At 32.5% G+C, this 19,107-nt stretch overlaps 1 protein-coding gene across 2 annotated transcripts; it reads left to right on the top strand.

Moving 5' to 3' along the window:
- The first annotated feature begins 10,603 nt into the window (after positions 1-10,603).
- On the top strand, positions 10,604-18,676 carry LOC147397988 (plant/protein). 2 transcript variants are annotated; one of them, XM_086447084.1, is made up of 11 exons: positions 10,604-10,935; positions 12,039-12,141; positions 12,612-12,625; positions 13,242-13,460; positions 14,115-14,186; positions 15,755-15,844; positions 15,930-15,968; positions 16,179-16,283; positions 16,941-17,106; positions 18,135-18,244; positions 18,336-18,676. In XM_086447084.1, exons 1-11 carry the CDS (start codon positions 10,717-10,719, stop codon positions 18,420-18,422), a joined length of 1,224 nt encoding a protein of 407 aa, XP_086303210.1. In that variant the 5' UTR covers positions 10,604-10,716; the 3' UTR covers positions 18,423-18,676. The 2 variants fall into 2 exon arrangements, with proteins under 2 accessions (XP_086303210.1, XP_086303211.1); XM_086447085.1 differs by lacking the exon at positions 12,612-12,625 and having other exon boundaries at positions 10,715-10,935.
- The last annotated feature ends 431 nt before the right edge of the window (positions 18,677-19,107 follow it).

Raw genomic sequence — 19,107 nt, forward strand, 5'->3', positions numbered from 1 at the left:
TTCTTTCTTTTTATTTGTTAATATGAGTTTTGAGATTCAATCTTTATTATTGAAAATTGTGTTTGGGTGTTCGAGATTTATGGGGTTTTTGTATTATTTAACTTTTTGTTAATAGAAACTATGGTGGGTATGTCATTTGTGTGCATGTGCTGTTTTTTATTATGATGACTACAATAGTTCTTGATTGGCAAGTACAATTTCTAGGACTGTATAAAGTTGGACAACAAGATGGACAAATGCACACATATACTCATTGAAAAACTTCATTTTGAAAACTAATTCGATGGAGTTATTATGCTGGAAAGTAGTTTTTTTTATTTTTTATTTTTAAAAATTATTCTTACTTTATGTGTTGTGAGTGTGGATGTCCAAATGGCTTATATGTGAAATTGTTGTGGGATTTGTAAGTGGAACCCTTTTCTTATTAACATATTAAGATCTTAACCTCACCGAGGCTCGTTTTGCTCAAATGGATTACCATATCAGAAATCCAACACCACGGCCCTCTATGTTTTATGACTATTTAGTTTTCAAAATCCTTATCAAAGTGGAAATTCAGGCCATTGTATAGTAATCATTTTTCACTTTATAAATGGAAGTCTAAACCTTTTGTAATGATATATTTATATTCATGTTTTAATAAAGGAGTGAACTTCTATTGTTCAAATGATATTGTCTATATGATGTTATAGGTAAGGCCCAATTCCCCATATCATGAGTCACATTCTGACCCACCAAATATACAAACAGATTCTTGTAAGGTGAATTGTTTGCAATGACTACATGATTGTGTTGTCGAAGGAGAATGATAGGTGCATCAAATGCAAATTTGGATAGTTACGATATCCTTATAAATGAGATCCTTGATGGGAATGTGATTCTATAGAGTGAAGAAAGAACATTCGTTGACTTGACATGTGGCAATATTATTGATTGACACAAATTTAGAATAAAGTTTTATTGAAGAGAGGTACTTTTCTTGCTTTATATGATAGATAGACACTATGTATAAAAAAATTATAATAAAATAATTGAATGTTTGACAATGGTAGATATGGGAACTTTTATTACCACACTAATTTTTACTAGCAACACTTGAAGATGAATGTTAATTCTTTGGAGATTTACATATGAATTGGGGTGTTATTATCAAAAGTTCATGAATGATCTTCAACTTATAATATGGTGGAAGATTGAGAGAAACCCTTATCTGCACCAAATCATCCATCATTTGCGTTTCAAAAAATAAATTTGTTGTTTTAATTTGTATATTGACAATCTTTTATATTTCTTGCATCTCTTATTACTTGAATGCATGTGGATTTTAGATGGGCTAATATGCTTTAATTTAGAAACTAGGCAGAGTATTTCTTTTTTTGATAATTTTTTGTTCATGTGTGAACTATTGGTCTAAGCATTGCACATCACACACATCCTCCTCTCATGTGTGTTGTGCACAAAGGACTTTGAGGGTAACAAGTAGGAGATTATTGAAAATATGTGCTCAAGCAAAGTCATTTATCTATTTATTCTGTAATTTGGTATATTCATCTTTCTTGCATAATTACTTGGATTGCTTTAGGTAGTCGGTGTCGCTACTACATATTTGGCAATGATTTTTAATTTTTCAACCATAGATTTCGACAATATGTCATAAGAAGTAGGAATGCATGTTGTCCGCAAAAATCACTACGTTATTCTTCCCAATGATTAAGAAAGATAGATGTTGATTTTGATTTCTACAAGTCAAGTGAAGTGAAGTTGGCAAAAGATACTTTTTGGGAAACAAGTTTAAACATTGGGATGTGGTGCTTCAAACAGTTTCATTTGAATTTTTTGAGTTATTGACACAAAGGATAATTAATTCCTTGAGCTTTATTTTTTTTAATAATGAACTTAGACTTCAGTTGGAACTATTTGGATTAAAACTGATACCATGAAAACAGAGTATGTTGGACTACGATTGCATATGTAAAATTTGAAGGAAAATGATTTCCATCTAAAAAATGTAATTTTTTTTGGGTGTGTTTACTTATTTTGTTAGATTTCAATTATTTGTCTAATGCAATTTTCCATTTTCCTCTCAGGTGAAAATATTAAAAACGACAAATAATGGTTATCATTAAAAAAGTCGTAAACAATATAGATAATGATTATCATTTATAAGATGTTGATTAAATTTAAATTTGACACCTAAAACGATGGCTTTAACCCATCATCTCTTGCGACAGAGAAAAATGTTGTTTTTCACAATACTTTGTTGACAGATGATAACTGTCGTTCAGAAAAAATGACATCGTTTTTTACAATTGCCCCTTACTTGTCAAAGGTTCTCTGAAGAATTAATTAGTAAAATGAAGAGGATTTATCAGAGAAAAATATGAATTGTGAAAATTACAGAGAGAATTTCTTAAGAGTTCTTTTGAGTAAAAAAATTCCAACCCTCTCTTAATCTTTGAGAGAAGATTTTATATCTTCAATTCTAGGATAGGCGTCACAACATAATTGGTCCAAGTGTAATGTCATGTAGGGTATGAGTTGGATAGGGGCTGTTGACTTTGTCTTAAATTTTTGTATACATCTTTTGTTAATGTTGATAATTAAGGTTGATTAGCATTACCATCGATCAAGTAATGTTATTGGTATGATTCACTGTTTTGGGTGAGTTGAAGAATATCACACCCACCTCAGACTTGATACGTACTCTAGGATATTACATTAAATGGAAGATCTAGAGCATGAAAGAGTTTAGATCACGTTTAATTCTTTGTCTTATTCATAGATGTATATTAAATCAGATTTGGTATTTTACTGATCTAATAAGTCATTTTAGGCTATTCATTCACTGATCCAGGATCTAACTTGCACCTAGCTCCAATCATTTTGGTATTATTCACCATCTTTTAATTAGTATCTCTTTCACTTCACCTAAGCTGCCTGGCTTAGTGGGTTAGGATTAAGATACCACACTTGGCGCTTTTGACTATGTTGAGATGCTAAGTCGTTCTCTAGGTAAAATCTTATCTTGATACAAACTGCGGTTATAATATTACCAACTTGTTTCAGTATTTATTTCTGACTTTGTTGATGCTAGATCGCCAGGTTAGCCCTCATCTCGGTATGTAGTGATCTTGTGATTCTAATAGTTCAATTCGGCATTTCATTTTAGACCCACTCAGTACCTAGGAGGACACATGTCCTTATCTTAATAATGTGACAAACATAGTCTCCACAACTAGCATAAAAAAATTACTAGTTACATCCTAGATCAAAATATTCAATTAACTCTTGAAGAAGAAATCTTTCTTCTAGAAAAATGGAGTACTCTCTCCAGTCAATATGCACCCAATTGAGCTAAGAAATCTATCTCACGATTTACTTATCTCCGATAGAACTCAAAGAAACGTTGATCAAACCGAATCGCACATTCCTTTATCTTCTTAATCAATCAATAATACTTTCAAGGTCATGGGATTTGACTGGAGATGGTTTTTATTGCATAGTTGGAATTTGGACATGTCACCACCTTTTGCATCAATCAAGCTCTAATTGCAAACTGGATGCTTATTTAATTTCTTGCTCAAAACTTAAAGTATCTAAAATTGTAAAATTTTAATTTGACTAAAATTCCTTTATTAAAAGAAAAATAATTACTGATGGTCACCTAAAAAAGAGTCGTGCTAGAGTGACTTTGAAATTCATCCAGTTTCACACTTTGCTGACATGAAGGTGCACAAAAAAAATCATAGATGTTTTTCACTCATACCTCGCTGAAAAGCATTTATGATTTCGTACGCACATCCAAGTCAACAAAGTGTGAAACAGAGTGAATTTCAAAGTCATTCCAACATTTTTCTTTAAAATAAATCAAAACACAAAGTACCAAAAAATACACTAAAATGGAAAGAAAGGGTATTTTTTTAAATGCATTTTTTTGACTTTGCAAGCAATCCATTTTTGCAATTATAAATTGATCTAAATGCTCGTCGATGTAAATCACATATTACAATAGTCATTCTAATACACAACTGCAATGATATATCCTTTTAAAACAAAAGTACTAGAAGTGAAAAAATAAAGACTAGAGAGAGATCAAATGTTTTAAATTTGGGGTCATGATATCCTTCCCAATACCCATTGAACAAAAAAAAAAATGCCTCATTTCACACTCCTTCAGTCTTTTGGGTCCATTGACATTATTAGCTTTATCTTCATTAAACCTATGTATCAAAAGTTATTTAAATTATGAGATTTGAACATTTTCCAGGAATAAATTTGATCTATAGCTACATTATCATGGATCCCAAAAGACATTTTTACCTGCATTTTGAAATGTGGGGGTGATCGAACTTGTAGTTTGATAGATTTATCCGTACTAAATGGTCAAAAGCAGTCTTGTACATGGTAGGGTCCACTATGTTTAAGAGTGGGACAAAAGAAACATCTATGATTTTGGCACATGGTGGTGCGGGATTGGGGGAAATCTTGGGCACATGGAAAAAAGAAAAAAAAAAAAAAAGATTTGGCGGCTACCAAATAAACAGCCGCCACATATGCATGTGATGGTGAGAGGCCCACATACTTCAAGAACATGCAATTATTTCCAAAAGTCTTTTGATCAAGAAAAAAAAAAAAAAAAATCAACGATTCACAGATCTGGTCAATCTCATGATCTTGTGAGTATTGAGGTATCCCCAATTTGTTAAACCGTTATTAGAATTCTTTCAATTGATCATCTCTGATTATGTGAAATTCTAAATTGAAAAATTATTTTCAATCATATCTTGTAAACTCTCGTGTATTTTCCTATGAAATTTGTTTTGCACCTGTAAAGGAGAAGGACAATCAAACCAGCAACTATTGAATAAAGCGGTCAGGACCTCCCTTTAAAAAAGGAGAGGTCTTGAGTTCAAACTCCTTTGTTGGTCATCTAAAAAGATTTATCTTGACTTAATTAGTATATTTGATTTGTTGGGATATTGTACATATAAGAGGATTTGAGTGAGATATGATACTTGAAGAAACCAATTGCTTCACCCCTTAGTCGAGCCTTTAGGTCCAGACATCTCCGTCATCAAAGAAAAATAAATACGTAAGGACAATCTAGATGATAAAATAAGTGGGCATCGCTAATAGATTATTAATGGATGAGTGCAATAGAGTGGATTTAGACACATCAAAATCATGTTATTTGTGAGGTTCAAATGAAGAATGAGATTGGGATATTCTAATTGGATGAGGGTTTGTTTCTATTTAGGATTATTTAATTTTCATTATTCTATGTCGACTAATACATGAAAAAGCACATGATCTCGACCATTTAACAATGGTTAAGATGTATCCTCAAGATAAGTATCTTGTGATTTTATGTAAGTGTGTCTACCCCCTTTGGAAGGATTCACGTTTCTAAGGAATCTCAGATCCTAATCAAAGATTAAAACATCATTCAAACATAACAAAATTTTGGTTCAAGTTATCACTTCAACATTACAAAGCATTATAACACATTCAAACCACTTCAACATTATGACACATTCAAACCACTTCAACAGTTGTTTACAATTAAGATTAACCTCAACTAAAATTCAAAATCTAACAAATAAAAATCCTTAGAGGGAGAGTTTCTATTGGTCCCCCCAACTTTTACTTTTTCTCAACCATTAGATTTTATTTTATTTTTTTAGAATGGGGTGTAATAAGTAAATGTTGAAGTGCCGATAACAACTCTCTTTTACTTGTATTGTGGGGTTAAAGTGACAAAACTTTTGAGAATCCAAGAGAAGGTCACGGCGAGACAAGTCATTTATCATTAAAGAGATGTATGGGGGACTTTCCGATAAAGGTAGGAAATAAGGCAAATTCAATGAAAGGTGGGCTCAATGACCAACCAAAACATATGAGCACTCAATAGCGTGATTACGCTAATGGAGGCTTTGACTACACTCCACTATAAAGAAGTTTTGTAAAATGGTGAGACTTTAGATATCAATTTTTCCAAAACCAATGTCTAAAATCTCGTATTTTAAACATCACCCTCCTAAACATTGGATTTTAACCGATGTTTAAAGTCTTTTTTGTACTAGTGTCAGTTAGAAAATTATATAGGGATTTTGAACAAGATAGGATTCTTCAAAATCAATTAAAATTCAACCCTAGATTCTCTAATTCTTAAGGAAAGGTAGGATTTTTGAGTAAATGGTTAGGGTAAGGTTGTACATGACGGATTTTGAGTAATTATTATATGATATTTTTATTACATAGTGACTTCCCAATCTCCCTTTTTCAAGGTCCTTACAATGATGGTATACTACATCTCTTTAATTAGATTTAAAAAAAAATCTTAATTGTAGAAAAAATATTTAATCCTTATTAAATTACAATTATTCAATTAATATTTATTCAAACAAGGTAATTCTTTATTGAAGAAAAAAAAAATATACAACACAACAATAAATCCCACTTTGTTACAGTTTTACGAGGGATAAGCATCACATCTGCTATAATTTTGAGTGGAACAAATATTCTATCTAATTACAATTTTGTGAGGTTCATTATATTATCTTATTGTCTTAATATTCAATTTTCTCTTTTACCCCTTTAAATTATTTTATTATTTTTCATCTTTTATTCATCATTAATCTTCTTTTTTTTTTAATAATATATTTTTAACTTTTTTTTTTTTTTCACTTTTACCCCCTCAACCCCAAAGGGGACATGAGCCAACTCTACTTCTCCCATACAATCCGATTGATTTCAATCTTGGTAATGTCACAAACTACACATATACATACTCTAATGTATATCTCGAGATACTCAGAGATTAGTATCATATGAATGGTCCGGGAATGATTTTATTATCCCCCACCGATAAGAAGACCAATATCATAAACGAAAAATCAATGGTTTTTTTTTATATATTTTATGAATTTGTTTATAAGAATAGATCGATGTGAAGGGACATGTCACTAATTTGAATACAGATATGAAATATTGCCACATTTTATGTGATGAGAAGGAAGTCTTGAAACTAATGGCATTCGACTTGACCTTAGTATTTTATAATAGACTGGTAAAAATGATAAAAAATGTTCTCGTATACATCCTCATTATTGTGATTTTCATCATTATTAGTATCACAAGAATTCAGCAAAACGTGAAAAAGGCCACGTGTCATATAAATTAAGGAGGACAATCTGCATCGCACAACCTAAAACCTACAACCAAACACCTACAATGCTTCCAAACTAAACGCATCAGTAGCATGGCTGACTAACTACTTGTGTGTGTTTGTTTGTTTGTTTAATAAATGCACATATGCACGCCATAATGCGCACATAGGTTCACGTTAGCATTGTCTACAAGAAAAGCAGGGATTCCGTGATTCGGTAGGTGAACTGTCATCCGTGAACATGATTCACCCTATCACTTCACCGTCGGATCAACAAAGTAAAAAAAAAAAAAGATATGACCTACCACCGCCAAAAATAAAGAGTCGTGATTTTCTCACGTCCTCCTCTGACACACGTCCCCACATGTCAAAAATTAACATATGTGAAATTACGCATCCCGATGAAAAAGAATCTATGATTCTATGACATGCCACGTTAAGGGATGTCAGAAAACATTGTTCAAAAATTAATTATGTTTGCCACAGAGAGTTGATATTGACACCCCAACTGAACTTAGAAATTTCTATAAACGTCCCGACAATTTATGAAAAAATTTTGAACTCAATAAATATTTCATTTTAATTCTTAAAACATGTTTTCCAACTATTTCGTTACTTTTATAATTAGTGACCTCGCTAATAATTATCAACATGATTTTAAAATTAGATTTCACATCTCATCTCGTTTATGCCAGATATCGAATTGTCTCGAATGAGTTTTTCAATACATTTGAGACGTTTCATTCCCAAAAAATGAAAAATGAACGTAATATTCTATATCTCATCCGAAAATTTGATTTGTTTGTCCGTCTCGTCCATACCTGATACGAAGATGACTCAGATGATATGTCTCGATCTCGGACGAGTTATAAAACTATGATTACTAGTGAGATTGTTAGTAATTTTAAAGTGACTTTTATATTCACATATCTCACTATAAATTATCAAGGAGGTTGCAGGTAATGTTATTCGTTGGCATTTTATTAACGAGATTGATGATTATAAAAGTAATGAGCTTGTTGGAAAACATGTTTTGATAAGTAAAATAAACAATATAACACACAAAATGATAATTTACATATTAAAAATAAATGAATGATTGAGAGAATAAGTAAAAGTTAGGGTGTCAATAAAAATTCTTATTGATTTTGTTTTTATTAGATTTATTATATTTACTGGGCTTAGCATTTTATATGATCCTAATCATAATTGTGAATAACTATTCAAATTATTTGAAAAATTGTTACAATGTTTTTTTAACGTTGGGATAATAAATCTAGCCAAACTTTTGTAATATTTAAATAGATTGCTTTAATCACTCATTTGGGAAATAATTTAAGAAATTGGTGTGTAATAAGTAAAAATCGTGATGCCAATAGCACTCTCTTATTATATTATCAGGAACGGTGGACCGCACATAAGAAGACGGAAATTTAAGTAGGTGTCATGATTGATTAAATCAAATGCACTGAATTATGCTGTATATGTTCTACACAGTATCATACCCCCTTATGACTTTGTAGTGCGCACACAGCAGACAGCACGTGGTTGGTGGTGACAAAGTAGGAAACTATGGAATGAGTTGAAACAAGATGACAAGACATGGTCACGGGCGAGAATGTTTTAATCTTGAAAATAAATATTAAAGGGATTTTTTCCTTCACACCCCTATTTAATAGTTTGAATTTAACAGAACACCCAATATTATTAGTTTATTCATATCATATCCTTTGACTACAAATTTACATTTACCCCCTCTTGAGATAAGGGTTTTCAATAGATACAAACTTTAAGTGGAATTAAAATAAAAATCCCAACTTTGGGTGGCGGTCGGAGGCCCAAAAAAGAGTCAAACATTTTTTCAATGTATGGGGTAGAGGTTTCAGAATGAGCTCATTTTTTGTGAGGATGATATCTATGACAAGGAGATCAGTTCATTCCAAAATTTCGAACCTCATTAAAAGTGATTTATAAAAATATGATAGTCCACGATTCTTCAACTTGTAATGAGGGTTAGAAGTTTTGGCCATAGAGATTATCCTCATAAAAAATCAGTCTATTCTAAAACTTTTAACCCTTATTTTCAAAAATGTTTGGCATAATGTTTGGCTCTCTTTAAGGCTTTCAAATGTTTCACCCCACTTTTAACTCCATTTTTTTCTTTCACTCAATTGTATCCAGGTCTAAAAAGACCCAAAATTAATATGAATTGGAATTAATTTAGTTCAATCCTATAAGAATTTGAAATTGAAATTACCACTCCTTGATTACAAAAATTCAACGAGAGTAATTATAACATAAATTTTTAATCATTTTTCTTGTTAGCTCAAGATATGCACGATGCGTCCTCAACTACAAAAATTTCCTCCAAAAAATTTCAAACTTTGTCAAGAATGAAATCCTTTGTTAGATTTATTTCTCTATAATAAATATATAATAAAAAAAAATCAAACCAACATGTTAGAAATAAAGTAGCTATCAATTGAATTTCAAAGCTTCAAGAATGGTAGTAAGCTCAATGATAATTATATATTTCTCCTCAGACTTTCCCCATCCTGCAAACAATAGTTCACATTTAGAATTTCTTCCAATGAATCCATCCCATCTATGATATTCGATTAAGATCTATCTGTTTTGATTTTTAGAACTCCATCTTTTGGATAGTTCCAAAAAAAAAAAATGTTTTGCCCTAAGTGATCCGATAACACAATTGTAGCCCTAATTTTTTAAAGAACCGTGATAATATGATCCTCCCCTCTAACAAACACCCCCCTTCGCCTCCATCACAAAACATTAGATCAAATGCCTTGAGATACATAAGAAAAAGATTTATGATTCTATGTATCTCGAGGCAAATGATTTACAATTCTGAAATGGAGGCATTTGTTAGAAGGGGCATCATATTATCATATGATTCTTTTTTTAAAATAAAATATTATGTTTGACTGTCTCATGAACTGAAAATTTTGATCATTCTACAAAAGGTCATGATTTTCTGACCCCCCTTGACATGGTATGTGCAAGAACCATAGATTTTATCCCCTTGGGATACACTACTGCACATCCCCATGAATATGTGCTATCCTGAAAAAAGAATATATGATTTTAGCCCATGCCAAGTAAGGAGACGTATGAAGGCTGTGTTAGAGGGAGCGTTAGAAAATCATTATTCTTTTACAAATGTCCAACACTCCTAAGAAGATACATTTGATCAAGTATATGACCCAAGTCAAAGGAGGAACATCATTATATTAAAACCAATATGGGTGTTTCTTAATTCCTTCAAATATTAAGGGGTGAAACAAAACAAATATCAAAATAAAATGCAGAAACAAACAAGTACAAAAAAAAAAAAAAAAAAAAACTGAAATCACACTACTTACTCCTCTAAATAAATAAAAATAAAAATAAAAATAAAAACTACAAACAAGGTATGGTGGTGTTTGAACTATAGATGAATTATTAACCTTTTAAATTTATCTAGTACCCTATAAGAGCTCTGGTCACTAATAAAACACATTTTTTGTGCTTTATTCGTCTATTCCACCATGTTTTCTTCTCCTTCTTCTTCTTCTCTGCAACTCCTCTTGTTGTGCTTCTTCTTCTTCATCTTTTCAAGGTGTATTAGACTTGTAAATGGTGCTACAGCTGTGAGTACAGGTAACATTTCCAGGGTTGTCGATGCAGAATATTTCCATATATATTATGGGCAGACCTTCAAAGTCATCAAAAATGGCGTTGATGGCAAGAGTTACCTTCTCATCCAGGTACCGTTTTTTTCTTCTACTACACTTCTCACTGCTAACATGAGCTGTATAGCACACCATCTTATCGTGCACACCACTAAAACAACTCCATGGCGCACTTTTTCGATCCTGTACTCCCGGTACCCGTTTTGCCAGCCACGTGGTAGAAATTCTAGCCCACCAATCCCCATTCCTTGTTCAACATATTAATTATGATTTGATTTGATTTGAATTTTTTTTTTGACTGATTTTACACAAATATTCGCTGAAATTTTTGAAATTCCGGTCCAAATGAGTAGGGGCGGAGCCAGGATTTTGCCCACGTGGAGGCAATCAAAGAGAGTTTTATTGCCGCACCAACTTTTACTAAGGGCACCCCAAGATGTGTGCTAAATGCTAATTCTTCCTAGATATCATTATCATGTGAATTGGCGTGCTCTTAGTAAAAGCTGATATTTCAATAGAATCTCTCTTATCAAAATTATGATATTTAATAATAAACACCAAGTAATATTTTAATAATTTAAATCAGTTTTTCCTATTTGATAAAAAATGCAATTTCAAAAACGGTAATTTATCATTTTTAAGAATTAAAATGAATAGTGTGGTAGTATAAAAGTTTCACAATTTTTCTCTATTAATTCCCCACTTTTTTTTTTTCTTTTTGGGCTTGGATTCCAATCTTACATCTGTTTAGAAAGCCCATGATAGAAAAAAGACTTAAATCCAATGGTCTAGAATCTAGACCTCAAAAAGGGCAAATGGGATATTTATGGGTTAGTGAGTATACAATGCTTCGGAGAGTATAGTATCGGAACTCTATTTAATTGAGGAATACTGATCAAGTACTCCCTTAAATTAGGTAGCTAAACTGCTTCTGATCTCAATTGATTACCATATGGAGCATTCTTGGGCCCCACTGATTGATGATTGTTAGATATAGAAACGAGAAGTTTTCATTTTGGATTTCAAAGCGACTCACGAATTTTCTAAGAAGAGATCCTGATGAACTTCAATCAGACGGTTTAAAACCACCAATACAGCATAATTTTGGTAGTGTAGATGCATCTATAATATTTTATTTACTATTTCTTATTATTTATTGGGCTTGAATTGAATTATAGAATACTTCGAGGATGGCGACGAGAACAAAATACTGTACTGGAAGAATCAAATCATTTGTGGTCCCACTATCCAACTATTCCATCGATGCCCAGGATTTTCCAGGTTTGATTTTGTTCCACAATCCTGTAATTCTAGCGAAATAAACAAACAATGGATATCTAATCCTAGAACTAGTTTATTCTTGGATATAGCTATGCTGTGTTCAGGGGCTATTGGAATGCGCGAGAAAATGATTTTCTGAAAAAAAAAAAAAAAAGTTTCTAAACTTGACTAAGTGGAATCGCTTTTATAATATGAACCAAATGTAACATTGATTTCTATTAAGGGATTATGGTCAAAATCAATTCTAGAATCGGAACAAAAGGCCTCCACTAGACTAATTTATAAAATTGGAGATCTAAGAGTAAGATGCCTTAGAATTAAAAATTAGAAAACTAGAACCATGTGATGAAATTGGTAGTCCTAAGGGATGTTTTTGGTTATTTTATAATTTATTATGAGTTTGATTTGGATATTTATTTTATTTATTTAACTTAACCTCTCTTTTGTTTTTCTCTCTTTGGCTTTCTCAGTGTCTTTCTTCGAGGTGAGGATTCCTGGGTTCTGTAAGTTGTAATATTAGAATTTTTATATTAAAAATTCCAAGTTGATACCTCTAGGCTGTCAATTAGGGGTGTCTCTGGATAATCGAAAATTCGTATCAGATTCAAATTCGAATTCGAAAAATTGGATATTATTCAAAAATTCCAGATATCCGATTTGAATTCAGATAGTTTTATATGTTCGAATCTTTATTGGATACAGATTCGGATTTTAACATTTCGAATCCAATAATATCCGATTCAAAATAATATATGATATATATTATTTTATTTTATTAATTTTTTTTATATAAATTATATAACATATATTATTTTATTTTATTTCATTTATTATACTCAGTCTCGATAAAAAGCATCTATGGTTTTGTGCACACCTCCACGTTGGCAAAGTGTGAATTGAGGTCACTCCAGCATTATTCATTATTATTTTTATTTATAAAGTTATGTCCATCTCTATGTGAGATATGGTGGAATAAAAAAAAAATCAAACAGAATTAATGATAAATTAAAATATTTTTGGATCCAAAATTCAATGTTTGATGTGTACCATAAAGTTACTACAATCAAATGACGATCATGACCATTTGTTGTATTGTACAGCTTCTTGGGTTACTAGGAAGCTTGAAGGGAATTACGTCAGATACGGTGTCCTCGGGATGTGTGTTGAAATCATTCATGGAAGGAGGAATCCAATTGGTAAACAAAAGCGATGGACTGCAACTTACACAGTACGCGGCGCACTTTATCAGTAACAACGATGAACAACAAGCTTGCAATTTTGCTACTTTTATACCTTTCGAGGAGGATACTCCACTCCAAGTAAACATCACACACATATACACCTTCAACATAACTTACCATATTATACGTAAAAATTGGTCAAGTCAACTTGGCTCGAAGGAATTTCGAGGTGGTCAAGTAAACACACACACACACCCCTTTAACATAACATCCCATATTATACGTAAAACTCGGTCAAGTCAACTTGGCTCAATGGAATTTCAAGGTGGCTTGGTGTACAAACCCAAGAAAATATCGATTCGCTAGGCCTATTTTCGTACACAATTCAAGACGACAAATAGATATGATTTTAATTTTGTTGAAAGTATGAGCCCGTTCATGTATGAGCCAAAAATTACTGGCCCAACTATGTTTTCTAAATGGAAAATTACCAAGAAAGTGCAGAAGCTTTGTAAAATTCCCATTTCACCACATTAATCATTCTAAAATAACAAACAATAAATATATTAACCAAATTTTGACCATCCGATTTATCATGTCTTTTATATGAGACATTTTCCATGAATTACCAGACCTGACCCATACCCATTTTAGTGTTTGTTTATTTTTACTCAAATTATGTATAATTTGACTAGCCCAAGTGACTTGGGGAGTCATAGGTATGACCCAACTCTAGCTTGCTTATACATACATGATACAATTGAGTAACATGTCTTTGTTTATTTGACACAGAGAGCAGAGTGGATAAAGTATTTGGGTGTTTTTGCAAACATGGAAGAAAGAGCAAATCAAGTCTATGATGCAGTTAAATTCTCGACCTAGCTATTTATCTTTCTTTTCTTTTATATTTAATGTTTCGGGATTGTCTAGAATGTTTCGATAAAAGACTATTTTGAATTTTTCTTTCTCATCGAAACATTGCTTCAAAATGAGATTTTAAAGAAAAATAATACCACAAAAGTTCGTGATGCAATTTTTGTTCCGTAAAATCTCGTTAAGGTTTGCAGTAAACGCAAAATTTTACAACATTTTAGTTTGACAACCAAGCATTGAATGGATACCAACAAACTTTAGTCATATATATGGATGAGGATGTTGAGATGGATGAGTGGAAAGATTAGAAAATATAAATTTAAAAATAAACACATTCGAGAAAATTTAGAAGTAATTCCATTAGATGTAAACTCGGTGAAACTTATGGCTTGAATATATTCAACTAAAGGTTGATGATAGTCTAAAGTTGCCAACTTAGCTAAGTTGGTAAAAAGCGCGTGGAGTGTTATCTCAGAACTTTGGTTTAGGCATCATTGAATCCACCTTCTTGTTGACTACTAACCACCTTACTTGTCTAGCAAAACAAAGAATCGTGATAAATTGACGAGCTAAAATGTATGCGGTTGACTTGGCAAGTGCATAGAACCATATATTTTTTTCTTCGAGACACACGTGGAAAAGGTCTATGGTTCTATGCACTTGCCATGTCAACCGCATATGTTTTAGCACGTCATTTTTATCATTAGTCGCAAAAAAAGTTGATTATAGCCCTAGTTAAAAGGAATATAGAAGTTGAATATGCTAAACGAGCAAGGATATGACCCAAAATAAAGTGAATTGAGATAGTGAAAACAGATATGAATGCACTTTCAATAATAGAAGACATGGCTTTGAATAGAATTAGATGGAAGAACAAGATCCGTTTAGCCATAATTTTGAAACTCGAGTCAAATGTCTACTGAGTCAAGTCATGTTGACAACTTGTGAATCAACTTCAATAAGTCAAATAAAAATCTAATAAATTTATAAATATTTAAATATGGATTTAATATTTAAAATAAAAATACTTACATTTTGTTCTCAAATAAAATATTATATATAATTGAATAATTCAGTCAAATTTCTAAGCCATCACTTTGAAGACAACGATAGCAGCTTTGGTAAGCCCACCTTACCCAAGCAAGAGCACCTGCGTTCGTTCCTTCGGAAGGAAGGATGGAATGAAGCCGATAGAGGAATCTGTTGAGTAAAGCCCGCCCTTGATTGAATAATTGATGGAATTCAACTCGGTGCATTTTTTAGCTGATTCGATCAAATTGATGAGTTGACTCGTTAATTTGCCAAGTTGGATCCATCAAGCTTCAAATTGAGTCCAACCTAGTCAAGTCAAGTCAACTGAGTTTCGAGTTGACAAATTATAAAGCTATGTTTTCAATAATAGAAGATGTGGCTCTGAACAAAATTAAATGTGGGGTCATGATTTGATTAGTGAATCCCAAATCCCAAATCCTTTGATAAGACTTCGATGATGATGATGATGATCTATAGTTGTTTGCACCTTTTAAGCCTTAACTAAATTAGGTCTATGCTTTGTTTAGGTGAAAGCAAATTATATGTGCTTGACTAAGGCTGCAGAAAGCAAGATGACATCCTTCAAACCAATTGTAGCTTGGCTGGACTATAGTGAGGTCAGTAATTGAGAGTGTTTATCATCTCTTCACCACTCATTTTCTTACTAAGTTTAAAAAGTTTCCATTTTCATTCCATTTGCAGGGTGTATGGTCTTTCACTAGGGATGCTTTCAAGATGAAGGTACCATTCAACTTTTAATTAGGCATGAAACGTATAAACCTTCTAAACCAACTCAAATATCCACTTGGCAGTCATGGTATTAAAACTTGTCGAGTCGACTCAACTGGACATATTTACCACATTGAACCTTGATCAAGTTCTGTATCGACTCATCAAGTTTTAAAATTATGATCTTTATCTCATTTTACGTGTATTAAAAAATTGGAGCAGTACGTGGTAGATGCAGGTGGTGAAAACGTGGATGACTCCATCAACAAAAATACTTATAACACATCGATTCCCGATGACCTGGATGACTTCCACGCAATCTTATGTGTAAGTAAATTAGTACAAAATTATGGTTAATAGTAATAAAGAATTAGAGATATGATGTGTTCTAATAAGACCTATATATCGATTCATTATATTATGCTCTTGAGAAGATAAGAATCGTCATGAAATGGTGTATTCATACACATTGTACAATACATCATAGGCTAATTTTGACATATCTCAATGAGTTGTGGTGCGTGCATATTTGAGATACATTTTTGAGGTATCCTTGTATTTTGATTATGCCTTCAACATCTTCAACACTACAGTGCTGAGACTTCGATCAATGATTAGGGACTATCATATAAATCAATGAGAAGAAAATAATAAAGTTTTCATCAATGGTCAAAGATACAGATTTTTGGAAGAAAATATCCAAAGTTAAGGTAGAAGAAGATGGGTCAAGGGTTTTTGGCAAGAGGATGAAGCATGGTACTTCAGTCATTTTCTGCTAGCCTCTCAAAGAAGACCAAGATCAAGGAGCTATGTTGTCAATTTGAAACCCAGAGGTGTATCTCAAATACACACTGAAAACCAAAGGGGTATGTCAAAATTACCCTATATCCCATCTCCAATATGGTATTGGTTAAGGGTACTTAAAACTAAATCCTTGTAAGGGGATCTTAATAAAAAATTTCTAAAGTTCATTTTTATTTTCAGGCTATGGATGTGGTGATTGATGAAACCTACATTTCTGATCCAGCTGAGTACAATATCTCAACATTTATCCAAAACATCAATATTGAAGACCAATCTTGTTTTGGTTTTCTTACAAACCAAAGTGTGTGGAGATATGACAAAAGGATTCAAAACTCTACCACCCTTGGTGACACATCTTCACCTCAATTATTGTTATTATTTTGTTTTATAGAAGTTTTCAAGATGTTATAGAGTTTATGTTTTTTACTTTCCATAGCTAAGAGAAGTGTTGCTTACAGCCTCAAGAGGGGAAAAAACAAATACTAAAAAGAACGTAGATTGAGGTAGTAAGAGCGGATATGAACGGACTTGAATTAATAGAAGACACTTTAGAAAGAATTAGAGAGAAACATGATTCGTTCAACGAGACCAAACTTTTAGAATAAGACTTTAATGATGGATTATATATGACAAAGGATTTTTTATTTATTTATTATCCCACATTGGTTGATAAAAATCACAATTATAATATAACCCTAGATTCATATCTTCATATTTTATTCCTTTTTTCTCTACATTTTCCGACACTTATCGATGTCATGCTCTCTAACATTGAATATGCCCATCATCAACATTACCATCACTTGCATTCTTTGGCTTAAAGTCAGAGTTGAAAGGCTAAATTAGCAGAGATGAAGATGTTAAGATGGATGAGTAGAAAATCTACAAAAGATTAAATTAGAAATGGATGCTTTCAAAAAGTGTAGGAGTAGCTCCAATAGGCAATAGATTACGGGAAAGAAGTTGGGTTGGATGTTTTGCTGATGTTCAACAAAGGCCAATTATAACCCAAGTTGGAAGAAATAGTCAAATTAAAGTCCTAAAAAAGCGAGAGAGAAAACCCCAAAAGAACTTGAATGGAGATGGTGGAAGTAGATATAGTCTCGATCTAAATAATAGAACACTTGACTTTTGACACAGTGGAATGGGGGAAACAGGATTCATTTATCAAACCCCAAATCTTCGGGATAAAGCTTTGTTGTTGTTGTTATTGTTGTACAGAGGATAATGTGCATGATAAAGATGACGCTATTGGTGATCGATAACCATCTTCTGCATGATCATAAGCACACATAACACATTATCTTTAGGATTGATCATGTCAGCATGTCATGCTAATCACCCATAATTTTGTTTGAACTTTGAATGCTGAAGACTGGTTAGATGGAGCTGTATCTCAACCTCAGCTGGTGCTAGCAGATCTACTTGAAGCCTTCTTCCCTACAGGAAACTACTCAACAACTTACTTGAGGAACCTGGCCAAGGTGGTTCGCTTGACTAGACTACTACATAAGCTAGCAAGAGAAATCTCACCACTTATACTAATAAACATAACCCATGTTTTTTATGTTTCAGGAAGAAGGGGTTATAAGCATAGATCCTCAGATGTGCGATAGAGATAGTTCTACAGCAATGGAACCCATGTTAGTAGCTTGTCAGTAAGGCCCAGTTTGTTGATCAAGATCTAGAACTTGAGAAAGTGGTCCAAGCTCAAAATCTTGGCTACCCTTCGAAGACCTCCCTCTACAGAAAATTTTTAATTATTCATAATCATTGACCTTGGTCATGATCTTTACATGTTTCAGTCTGAGTGCAGAGAAGAAACAAATGAAGCTCTCTTTCGAGGACAATGGTTGATTGTAGGTGTTATTATCTCACAATATATAGATTTAACCAGAAGTGTTCATTCATCGATTGCCTGTATTTCCGAAACTGTTGTATGGATTTTTCGTCTGGAGCTTTTTGTTTGGAAGATTATGTAAGCAATTACTCGAAATCTCACTTATCAGAGAATACTATGAGGTGTTCTGAAATGGTTAAAGTATGTTACTTTACAGATAAATTGCCATAAAGGTGGGAATTCATTGGCAGAACTTAAAAAGGGTGGACTTCTAACTTTCCAAGAATCTATTTTGAAAACCAAAGCAGATGGCAATTAAAGGGAATGGTCTTCCATAACTGACCTAGGAATGATTTGCATTATGGGTTTTGTCATTTCTTGCACAGTTGCACTACACTGAACCCATTCATGGCGAACAGTCAGGAATGGGGTTTGAGTTATCTTAGGACCTCGTATGGATGGGGACACAAGTATACTTATGGGCTTAAAGTTTCGTTCCATTTCTAA

Source organism: Akebia trifoliata, chromosome 7, assembly GCF_017979445.1.
Source record: "Akebia trifoliata isolate Shusen 1 chromosome 7, ASM1797944v1, whole genome shotgun sequence".
Classification (NCBI taxonomy): domain Eukaryota; kingdom Viridiplantae; phylum Streptophyta; class Magnoliopsida; order Ranunculales; family Lardizabalaceae; genus Akebia; species Akebia trifoliata.